The following is a 13,084-nucleotide window of genomic DNA, read 5'->3' as shown; positions in this document are numbered from 1 at the left end:
AAATAGGCTGGAAGTGTGGGGAAACAATAATGGCTATCAATGCAACATTAGTAAGTGTCAAGTTAAGTACATGATGCGATACCCAACACATATTATATTGGTGGGATTATGCTTGAAATATCTGATGAGGCTAGAGATATTGGAGTTACAAGGGACAGAAAGTTGAAGCTCAAACATCATATAACAAAAATTGCAAATACAACTCGGAGGATAATTGCAGAGAGCATAATGGGATATCAGTTGACATTTTTCATTATATGGAAGGTGGGGAGAGGACAAAGGAGCATCCATGCAAGTTAAGTTGGTGTGCAGTTAAATTATATTTTGTGTGATGATTCAATAGCCATGAGTCCCTTTTTACAGGGAGGTACAGCACCATCTCAATCTCCCCTATTTTTACCCAGGACTGGCATATCTGAGTAATCAGACCTATGGCTGGAGGGGCCGTTCTTAAGTATTATTGACTGTAATCTATGTGAGTTCACGAGGCTGGTTAACCTGTTCTGTGCAACGAAAAACCCAAGTTTCTAGTTGAAAAAAAACCCCAACGAAATGTGAGTTAGCCGTATGAGACCGGCTAACTCACCTTTCATTGAAAGAGACCAGATAAAGGTTCCTCATGTCACAGACTGTAATCGAACCCAGGTGTTTCCAACCAAAGGGCTTTGTCTATACCAACTGAGCTATGAAGGCTGTTAAAATGAGGTAAGAGCTAGGTTTTCCTCTTATAGAGTCGTCATTAAATGTAACAGTTTGCTTGTAGTGATTGCATATGGTGTGAATGAGTTTAAGAGAAGGTATAATGCAAAATTTTATTCTTGTTTAATCCTTTTATCCAGGTGTAAGAAAACAAGTATGCATGTCAAGTTTCTTCTCATCTAGGCTATTTATATATAGAAGCTAATGACTTCACATTATTTTTCTTAATATCTCATAATGCAAAGCACACATCCTTTCAGGTGTGTATAATGCTATGCATTATGACCCAGAAACTTCTAACCAAATGAAAAAACTTTCTACAATTCGTTCTAATTCAGGGTATTTTAATAATAAGGCATTTGATAAACCTTTGCATTATTTGTATATGAGATGTACCGGGTGATTATAAAATAAAGTCAAGTGTTCAGAGCCCTCTAGCGAGTAATGTATTGGACGAAACACACCAATATTCGGTAGACATACACAGTGGAACATGGGGATTCAATTTAATGAAGAAAAAAATAGTACCAAAAGTCACCAACATGGAAAATTTTGGCGCTGTTTACCGAGTAAAATGCATTAATTTGCATTATCATGTTTCTTGTGAGCGAACATGCAATAAAAGGAAAGCCTGTGAGATTTCTTATCATTCGTAGACAAACTGCTTTTCGATACTTCTTACCTTACGTGAGCGTGCTTTGTTAGTCAAACTCTATTATCAGTAGAACAATAATGCCAGTGCTTGTCTTCGTGATTTTTGGCGTATGAAAAATTTACGAAAAGGACCAATTAGCGTAACAAACTTACGAAAACTGATTCGGCGATTTGGAACTACTGGAACTCTAGCAGTGCAGGTAGGCAGGGAACGCAAACCAATCAATCACCAACAAGTTGCAACTGCTATTGTGGAACAGGAGATGATGAATGTGCAGGGTATTAGCAGTGCATGAGCAATATCCCAGCGAACGGATATTGCACATACAACAGTGTGGAAAATCCTACATCAGATGTCGAAGTTTTACCCCTATAAAATCAGTCATGTTCAAGAATTGCGACCACACGAATCGACTTATCTCTGATATTCTTAGTGCGCATGGAAGTGGATGATGCATGGCTGTGGCAGATTTTATGGAGTGACGAAGCGCACTTTTATTTGAACGGCGATATTAATACATGCAACTGTCGCATTTGGGCTGCAACTAATCCGCACGTGTCTGCAGATGCCTATCCACTCACCCAAAGTCACGGTGTGGTGCGGATTTAGGCATCTTTTATCATCAGTCCATACTTTTACGAGGAAAATCGCCAAAATGGACCAGTGACCTGTTTCGTCAATGCTAACAGGTATGCCAATATGCTACAGAACTTTGTGGTTCCACAACTGCAGCGAAGAGGATGTCTTGATTCGACCATCTTCATGCAGTATGGTGCACCACCCCATCGGACTCCACGTACAGCGTGTATTGCGACAACATTTCTCTGACAGAAGAATCATTAGTCGTGTATTTCCCACGCCATGGCCACCGAGATCGCCTGATCTCAATCCTTGTGTCTTTTGGCTGTGGGGATTTCTTAAAAGCATTGTGTATCAAGGACATGTACCCGATATTCCAACTTTGAAAGATCGAATAATTACACGTGAGACAAATCAATTCCGATATGTTGCGAGCCACTGTGGAAAATATCGTGCACCATATGCAGTTCCTGGAACAAAAGAATGGTGGTCATATTGAACTTCATTTGTAATTAACAATAAACGTCATGAAATTGATGTGTGCTGTCTCTCATTTAGTCATTTATTAGTCACACCTACTAAAATTAATTTGGCAGCACCAAAATTTCCCCTGTTGGCGACTTTTGGTACTTTTTTTTCATTAAATCGAATCCCCATGTTCCACTGCGTACGTCTACCGAATATCGGTGTGTTTCGTTCAATACATTACTCGCTAGAGGGCACCGAACACTTGGTGTTATTTTATAATTACCCGGTATATATATGTATATGACTTTGACATTACTTCAACACCATTCACCCACCACTTGCTGTCTCTTCTGGGTCTCGCTCCCACTGATGAGATATCAATAAAGGTTGAAATTGGTCTGTGTAGTTGCCCTTATCATAATGCAATGTATTATACGCACCTGAAAGGATGTGTACTTTGCATTATGAGATACTAAGGCAATTAATGTGAACCAGTTAACTTCTATATAAAAGTAGCCTAGTCATGAAGAAACAACTTCACATACAAACTTTGTTTCTTATACTTGGATAAAGGATTAAACAAGAATGTAATTTCTTGGCATTTTTAATTTAATTAGAAGGTATGACAGCTGAAGTGGTTGATGTATGGCCTCCCTCGATGAGTTCTTGACTTCCATGAGATCTAATAATAAATCAAGGTTACTGAAGTAACTCAAATTGTTATTATCTGTAAAAATGCATAACTTATTATAAGTTTCCTTTGTACTTTTTGTTTAGGTTCTTCTTGAACTAATAGCCGATTCATGTAAAGAATGATTTTTTTTTCTTTTTTTAGAGAGAAGAAAGAATTCACTGCCAACCAGATCCAATGGCTGCAAATCCAGAAAAACAGACAACAGTTGCTGTTAGTTATTTATTGAATAGGTAGATGTTTTTCAGTGTTTGATAATTGGATTACATACCTTTGAATGTTCACACTAAGTGAACAGAATAATGAAGTATAGCACAGAAGTAGTTTTAAGTGAATCCCATCCACATAATGGTGGGTGGGATTCATGCTGTTAATCTTTTAGGCCATTAGTGTTAAGGATTATATAATCCGGTCCTGCTGTACAGACTAATCACAGAACTTTTTAAATCACTTTAGAGTGGTTGTCTCACATGCCACAATAAAATTCATCTACCATGTAATGATATTCATAAATAACCAAGCCCATGGTGAGAATTTAACCCATAGCATACTGGTTGAAAAAAGCAGATACCAACCAAAGCAAAGCTGCCTGAGTTAAATATCTCTAAATTTCTATGACCTAAATCTCATCTAGCAGGACTTGAATTCTTTGAATTTCCAAGTTTGATCCTAACAAAAGCGACCACATTTAATTTATGAACTTCACCTGATATGAGCCACATATTGCTTTTACAAGAAGATTGACTTATTGTTATAATGATATTACTTCTCTATTATAAGTTAGTCAAAGAATCTGAGCTATTGTAAAAAATCCAGTTTGATCAAACTGTACTGTCAGATATTACAGGTACTCTGAACTTCTATTATATATATTAGATAATGCACATTTAAAAACATCACATGCACACACATGTATGTATTGCCAGCCAAATTGGCTGAGTAGTTAGCATATCTACTCTCTAACCAACAAGTTGTCTTTGCATCCTTGGGCAAGGATGTTTTGTGTATCTGTAGGTTGAAGATAAATTTCATTGCTTCGTATGGAGATATAATCCTATTAATTGGATGCCTTAAATGGTTTGAAAAAAAGAATACCATGTTTGGTCTCTGGAGCAGGATTTTCAAATTATCTAAAGCTCAGTAATGGTACTAATACTAACATACTATAAGCTATAGTCTTTCAACTCCTCTATAGAGAATACCATCAAATTATGGGCTATTACAAACTACATCTGGACTTTAGGAATAACAGTAGTCTCCTTTCTTCGACCTCATTTGCAGTTCTTGTGCCTGCGTGCACGTGTCTTAATCTTAAGTTCCTATGAAGATGGCAACGTGATGTTGCCGAAATATATATTAAAGTTTATTTTAATTTCTATTCCAGTTTACGTTGTGAATTCCTTAAGTAATTCAGTAATCAAAGACTCCTATTATTTGTAAATAAAATCTATTCAACTGGTAAACCCCCAATAGAATGGAAAAAAGCAATTGTTATTCCTATCTTTAAAAAAGGTAGTAGAGATGACCCTAAAAACTATAGAGGTATAAGTATACTAAATTCCTGTTACAAAATATATAGCAAAATTTGAAATAGCAAACTAATGAAATATTCTGAAAACTTTATTTTAGAAGTACAGAATGGATTTAGAAAAGGGCGATCATGTATAGACCCGGACTTCTGCCTAAAATTAATAATAGAGAAAAGAAGAGAATACAATTTAGAAACACGTGTTACATTTATTGACTTTGAAAAAGCATTTGACAAAGTTAAAAGAAGCATTTTATTTAACATATTAAAAGAAAGACATACCAAATAATATCCTAAAAGATATCATAAGTATATATGAAAATAATCAAATACAAATAAGATTAAATCATGAGCTATCATATACGAGAGAGATAAACCAAGGGGTCCGACAGGGATGGATGTCCCCTCTCAGCAACTCTTTTTAATATTTACCTAAATGAACTAATAATAAAATGGAATAAAAATTTCTATCAAGGTATTAAACTTTCTCTTACTGTGAACTGAAACACTCTCCTTTTTGCCGACGACTAAATACTAATTAAAAATTCTGAAGATAACTTACAGAAAGCTATTTTAGATCTAAATAGCCAAAGATTTTGGTATGATAATATCAACAGAAAAATCAAAAACTATGGCCTTTAAAGGACAAGCTCCAGTACAAACTAAAATAGTAATAGATAACAAGATTTTAGAACAGGTGAATTCATTTAACTACATATTATGTATGATCACATATGAAAAAGATATATACTTAAAAATAACAGGTGTAATTAACTCTATATTTAAACCAAACCTAGTTCAAAAACAAACCAGACTAAGAGTTTACAATACATTAGCCCTACCAGTCTTATTGCATGGAAGTGAAATCTGGACAATAAAACAAAAAGACAAACAAATATTAATAATTAACATATCTGTCGCTTAGTTTTTGTTCAAATGTTTTATTTCTAACCCAACTTTCAGACCTATATATATATATTAAAATAGATTTGAATAATGTCTTATATAGTGTTTGTCTGGTGTTTTGGCTGATTTCTCTCTTATTTCATATAATTTTCTCAATTGTTTTCCACTATGCCAGCTTTGCTCTGTTATTTTTAGTTTCATATTTAGTTTACCATCTTCTCTAAAAAATGAGGCCTGAAAGCTGAAAAGTTTTACTTGTTCTACATGTTCACCACTAACAGTGTAATTATGCTTATTTTAATAGTTTCTTCTTTTTATTATTGATTTTCATATCAAATTTGATACAACAGTTGTTCAGTTTAATAAAAAATTCCTGACAAGTTGTTGTGTGATTCATTTTTTCTAAGTATCAAATTTTCTTTATAAAGAACCAAGTTTAATATCGGTCAGCCTGGTTGGCTCAGTGGTTAGTGTATCTGTTCTCCAGCCAAAGGCTGCAGGTTCAAATCCCTCTGTGGGCACATCGATGTTTGCGATTGTCTGTGAAAATACTAGTGGTGGTGGTGGTTTGGGGTGGTAGATGGTGTTGGTGTAGTTGCGGTTTCATTGATTGAGTGGTGCAGATAGAGAGTTATAGAGTAGGTGCCTTCCCTTGATGAGTCTTTGCATTCCCTGGAGGTATCACGTAATAATAATAATAATAATATCTCTAATTTTGATATTGCTTTTTATTACCACTTTTTTCTTGATAATATGAACTGTATAAATAATGAATAACAGTGGAAATAACTTGCAGTTTGTTGCCTATGTTGTCTTGTTGCAACTTGTCTAGCACTATAATGTTATGCTGTCAAAAGAAAGACCATTTTTGGCTGAACCTTTACTAGGTTGTTTTTCATTGGGTTCCAAGTTAGTCAATCTAAAACCATATCAACAGTTTTAGCACTTCAGAATGAATTCACTTTCTATATGAAAGTCACAGCAAGCTTCATTGAATAAATTAGTGAAACCTTGTCAACAGTTGCATCACTTTAGAACGAATTCACTTTCTATTAGAAAGTGTCTGGCATACTTTGTTGAAGAAACAACCAAAACCATATCAAAATTTGAAATCACCTTTCAGACTGAGAATTCTCTTTTCATTGTTAGAAAGAAATCTTAAGAGATTAGTGGTATCTGAGATCAGGCAAATGTTGTTATTCAGTTGTGCATCTACAAATTTCACATTGACACTATTCATCCAAACTGGAGTGCAGTATTCTGCATTAGAGTAGACAAGGGCTGAGCACCTCAATATGTTAGCTATATCACCCTAAGAAGTGCTGCAGAGTTTTTGTATTATATTATTGCTTGTTTTCAGCGGTTTTAGACAGGTCAGTTTTGTATGATAGCATCCTGTCAAGAATGACTCCAAGGTATTTAGGGTGCTGCCAATTTCCAACTTGTTAAGGTGAAAGCATGAGGTTTCTGTTTTGGTTACACTAGGCTTGAGTCTCCATTTGTGAAAATATTTTCCGAGGGAATTCACATCAGTAGTTAGGATTTCTTCCATAATTTTGACAGATTTATGTCTAGCTGCTATAGCCCAGTCATCAGCATATCTGAATTTTTTGGAGCGTGTATTGGGCATATCTGCCACATATATGGAAAATAATAGTGGAGCTAGCACTGAGCCTTGTGGCTGGCCATTGTTTAGCTTCCTTTGCTTGCTGGTAGAATTTTCCATAATAACTTGGAGTGTTCTGGCAGGGAATTTCATGAAGAAAATAGCGATCCTATTTACAGATTACTCCTTGCCTCCAGACTGTGTTGTATGCAGCATTGAGATCGATGAAAACCACAAATGTTTTTGCTGCTGTTGAAAGCCTGCTGTCTGCCTCTATGTAAAGAATAAGAGAGAGAGAGAAAGAAAGAACTTGATCTGAGCAGCTCTGTTTAAGTCAGAAGCCAGCTTGTTCATGGAGAATCCTTTCAAGTAGTGTTGGGCTAATCGTATTGTGTAGGAGGTACTCTAGTAATTTATAGCTTGCAGTTAGCAAGGCAGTGGGTCGATAATTTTCTGGAAGGTCATTTGATTTCCTAAGCGCAACATAGAATCAGAAACACTAGCCACAAGATCCAATGGAAAATGCTAAGCTACTACCTAGATTCATATATAAACATGAACATTTATATAAAGAAAGTGCTGAGTCCTTACTTCATAGACCTAATCTTAATTGGAACAACTGTCTCACTATTCCAAAAGTTTGGGAAATTGTTATCCTCAATTGTATTAAATAATTATCTGCTATATTTTAATTTAATTTAATTCATTTTAATTTCTGCCCAATAGTTTTAATCCATGAACACGTGACTATACATAGAAGGATTCCAATTGAAGTATGTGCACTACCATTTTTTGAATTGATTTCCTTTTGTTTTTTGATAGTTGTACTGATGATGTCCTATGATACATAAAACAAAATATTTACATAATAAAAAAAAGTTATTTAATGTGACATACATATTATTCTATAGTTATGGATACCCCATAGGTTTCACTATATTAAAAAATGTTTAAAAATGAGATAGTTGGTAGCTTATAAATATTGATAATTGTTACTTTACCAATTTTGGTAGTAATCTCATAGATATCATTGTCTGTAGAAGTTGAAAATAAGGGTGCATTCTCGATATATTAGAAATATATGTAGCGATCCTATATGATGAAGCAAATGTTGCTCCAAGGACTTCATATCGTGGGATTTTTTCTCTTTTACGTAATTGCTCTTCATGCAATGTCATTATCCAATAAGATTTTTTGATAAGTACCGGCATTTAGCCCAGCTTATACTTTCTATATTGATTTGGCAGATTCGGACACTTTGTCTAAGTTTTCTGGTCATCTGGTCCTTGAGAGGATCTAGAGTTTGACTCATATTCATATAATTCTTGTGATGTGTAGATCTTGCAGATTATTTGGGCAACAAATTTCGCTAGTTCATTTAGCGTTATCCAGGGTGCACCACGAGGAGCTGAACTAGCTCTACACCCCCACCACAATAAAAATTGATTTATTATATATTATATTATGATATTATATTTCATCTTAATATCATAAGACATCATCAGGGTGGACAGAGAACAACATTCCACAGAGTCGAATGTTGTTCTCTGTCCAATATCCAACCCCCCCCCCCCCCCCAAGAATATATGGCTCACCATAATTACAAATAACTTCCACTTAGACTAGTTGCAGATTTTATAGGAAGTTTCATGTATAAGATCTCAAGATTTCTGTCTAACCTTCTTCTCTACCCTCCTGCCTCACTGGCCACTCAGCTTCATTGATAAAGAATTCCACAGAATTTCTTGCAAGAATAAAAGACATATTTGTGAAGAGAGAGAGAGACAATGTCAAGATCAGACATGATGATGAGATCGCCCACAGATGCAAGACCCTTTGAGACTTCTGTGCATGTCAGAAGAAGGCGAATCCATTCCAATAATAGAGTAATCAATGCGTTTCGTGGGATGAGTGTTTATTATTATACGTAGGAAAATGAGCATTTCTTTTATGAAAATTCTAGTTCTTAAAGTGGTAACTATTTTGCTTGTACAACAGTTGAAAAATTTACCTATAAAGTACGCGATTTCGCTTGTTGGTGTCTAATCGTACATCCTTTATTTCTTTCTGCCCTTCGGCATGAATTGACTATTCTTGGCAATCTGCCAAACTCAGTTCTCTGAAGTGTAGGTGCACAATACCTTCTCCAAAAGACAAACTCTCACCATTGATGCTGCCTAGTGTATAGAAAGTACTGTGTTTATGCAGCTTATCTTACTACGGACAAACAGAAGGTCTGTCAACAAATGGATCTCTGAGCATCAAGACCACATCTGGCTCATCATACCTCACAAATCTGGCCTAGCACAACACAGGATTGAAAGTACCAGCCACACGATCCAATGGGAAAATGTCAAACTGTTACATAGATCCAGTGCTCTTTTTCTGGAAAAAAGGTGCCGGTACTCACCATGAAGATGTTATTACAGCAACTTCCACACTTTTAACATATCCTCCAATATACCCTCATCATCTCGCTTTGTGCGCTGCACTCTCCTTATGATTGTAAATCTTTTTTCTTAATAACATTAACTGTTGTTTCAAGATTCTCCAAAATGACTGATTTTACTATTTGTCCACTCAGCTAAAATTTTCGTTCCCATGTGTTTATCAACGGCAAGACTTCCGACATCATGACACACTTTACAGCCCAACATTTTATTCTTGACATACAGCCACTCGTTTCTCTTGCAGAAGTTACTTTTCTGCAAAAGTGTCCAACATTTGAGCCAAATCATTATCAAAATCTGCTTCCTCTTGACCACATGGATCTTCGGTCTTGTTTTTGTCATCCTCTTCACCAAGTGTATTTTCGGTGCTAGTTTTCTGTTTTACAGGATCACAAGTAGATTCAACAATTTCTGCTTCTTCAGCCTTTCTTTTTTTTACTCCTTGGCATAAAGTAACTACGTACTTATTTTACTATGTAAAATAAGTACGTAGTTACTTTATCCTGTGTTTGGTACACAACCGGAAACTTCCTGTTTCCAATTGTGCACCAACCTATGAAACAGGAAAGCAGGCTACCAACTTATGAGTAATCAAAACTGAAAATTCAATTCGTGAACACAGTACCATCTACTGGAATATGTATAATATATTTTGCTGTCAATAAATCGTAAATTTTTAAAAACTTAAGAAAAAAGGTGCCGGTACTGCGTACCATTGCATACCACCAGAAAAAAAAGCATTGCATAGATCCATGTAATAAACATGGATGGTTATACAAGGAAAATGCCGAAGCCCTACTTTGATGACCTAACCTCAATTGTGACTTCCTCACCATTTCTAAGTGTAGGAAAATTGTCATCCTTAACTGCATTAAATAAATTTAATTTTTTAACTTAAAATTATTCAATTTTAATTTTATTTTCAGCCCAATAGTTTACAAACAATGAACATGCTACTGTATGTTCATTGGTTGTATAAAGGGATTCCAATGTAATGCATGCAGCCTACTGTTTCTTTTATTCAAATTCCTTATTGTTGTTCTCTGTCCACACTGATGATGTCTTACAATATGTAAAGTGAAATATCTGTGTAATAAATCAGTTTTTATATGGTATGCATGTGATTCTATAATAAGAACTATGATGACAGAGTATTTGATGCTAGCACTGTGTAAAAGCAACAGTTGCAAGGGCTTGGATATGTAGAGTGAGTTTAAGGGAAAAATGGATTTATATAAGAGGGATGTCCTACACTTGAATTTCCATCAGTATCAAGAGTCTGGAGAAATCATTTATTGTTATGAGATCTAATACAGAGAGGTACTAGGTCTTTTTGATGTTAGAGGTTAGGTAAGCTGACGTGAAATAGCTCAACTTATAACTAGGTCTTTCTTCTGTTAATCACGAACAGCCACAGAAGTTCAAAAATGAAAGAATCTATATTTGCAATACTTAAGGAAAAAAGTCCATCAGTATGTGTCCCAAAAATGTCTGTGCAATTAGCTTGTGAGCTTTATTTAGATATTTCAGTTTTCTAATAAGTATAAAAATTTCCCGACAATTACTTAATTAGACTTGAAATCTGCAAAACACACACACGTGCACATTGAAATAACAAAGTCTTCATTGGCCACTTTCAGGCACCAAAGATTAAAGATTAATTATATACAGTTATCTCACTGCAACATACAATTATAATAAACTCATCTACTATAACAGACTGAAAAGTCCTGACCAAATTCTTATAGGCACAGTGCTGATGATCATATATATATATATATTATATATGTATACTGTAATGAAAATTATTTTTTTTCTACACTTTATTTATTTAGTTTGTCCAGTACTAATGCTTATCCTTTTTTTTTTTTTTTTCAGTATTGCAGACACATATGAATCATTTGTTCTTCACATACTTTCAACACTTTTAGTAGATGGACCAAATGCACCATTTTATACAGCATTAATTGAATCAGGATTAGGAGCTGATTTCAGTCCTTCCACAGGGTAATTTTTTAATGTGATTTTTAGTATTTATATTAGAAACTAAATCAGATATGTTATGCAAGTTTGTATATTGGCAATAGATTTTCCACTTGATATGTTTGAGGTGACAGTAACATTATCAGATGGCTTTCATGTTGTGGATTAGTCCAAGTTCTGATGTATGGAATCATGAATACTAGTTCCTACATGGTGGCAGTTTTATGCTACTAGCTTATGTGCTTTTTTAATAGTAATGTTTCATGTCACAAAACAGTGATTATAAACACATGGTGTGAAAAGAATAATACCAAAATATAAATATTGAAGTGGTCTACCCAAATCTTCAATTTATAATATCCAGTTAAACATCTTGGGATGAACTGAAGTGCAGAATTAGGGCATGGCAAAGACAGTTCTGTTTATTAGTGAATTCACTAATGCAATAAGAAAGAGTGAAGCATAATACCATCCCTCCACTTGCTACTAGAATTAGTAGGAAGTGTTACACAGAGTTTAAACAGTTATTAATAACATTCTTGCCTTTACAAGAATGTTTTATCAAGTTCTGTCAGTAAAGATGCATGCTGCTTAGAAAGAAGTAAACAGACACCATAATATGAGGAACAAAAGTGCCCACTTTAATAAGAGATGTAGGTCCTCCTTGCACTGTGATAATTGGAACAATTCTACAGGAGGACATACTTTACACAAGTGTATGATAGTGACTAATGGGAATTTTGGACCATTTTTCCTCTAGGCTTGTAATGAAGTCCTAGTCTGTTGGGGGGGGAACAGACATGCCTTGTCTTCGCTCGATACTCCAGTTACTCCTACAGATGTTTAGTAGGGTTGAGATCAGGGATCTTTGGAGGCCAGTCAAATGTAGTGATGTTCATTTCCACAAACCATGGAGTTACATCAACAGCCTTATGACATGGTGCAGTATCTTGCTGAAAGAGACAATGGTCAGTTCCGTAGAAACACCACAAAGTAGGAAGCATTCATTGCCCAAATTGCAGATACTTCTCAGAGTTCAATGTTCATGGCACCACAAACAAGAGTTCCAAGGCTAAACCAGGAAAAACAGGACCATACCTTCATGTGACACTCCGAATTTTATAGTTGGGATTACACACTCTGATGACATTCACTGGGCAATGACTCATTGCCCAATGAATGTCTCATCAGACCCATCCATTTGCTTGGTAGAGGGTGTAGTGTGATTTATTGTTTCATAACATAGCTTTCCAATCTTCCACATCCACTGTAGACACACACACACTTTGCACCACTGAAGACAATGCTGCATGTTGGGTCAGATAATGTGGGGCTTGCATATTGTATTCCTACCATGGAAACCCATGTCATGAGCCTCTGTTCTGAATGTTTTTGTACAAATTTGTGTTCCAGTCGATGCCCAGAACTCTACGTTCGACACGTAGGTCGATGAATGGTGGTTTTTACGCATTATTCTTCATAGCATCCTAAGGCCACGTTCTGTGAATGTGGTGGGTTG

General features: G+C 35.4%; 1 protein-coding gene across 1 annotated transcript in view; it reads left to right on the top strand.

The window, feature by feature from the left end:
- The window catches only part of LOC150110408 (presequence protease, mitochondrial), a 320,487-nt gene that overhangs the window by 119,268 nt on the left and 188,135 nt on the right, over positions 1–13,084 (top strand). Inside the window, exons 9-10 of the mRNA XM_090393554.1 lie at positions 3,237–3,325; positions 11,461–11,589. Coding sequence (XP_090249680.1) covers positions 3,237–3,325; positions 11,461–11,589 — 218 coding nt within the window. The remainder of the gene's footprint in view (positions 1–3,236; positions 3,326–11,460; positions 11,590–13,084) is intronic.

The sequence above is a fragment of the Typopeltis vanoorti genome, chromosome 1, assembly GCF_054136105.1.
Source record: "Typopeltis vanoorti isolate ZY-2024b chromosome 1, IOZ_Tvanoo_1.0, whole genome shotgun sequence".
Taxonomy (NCBI): domain Eukaryota; kingdom Metazoa; phylum Arthropoda; class Arachnida; order Uropygi; family Thelyphonidae; genus Typopeltis; species Typopeltis vanoorti.
The sequence above is the reverse complement of the archived record's forward strand: the minus strand, read 5'-3'. Positions and strand labels throughout refer to the sequence as shown.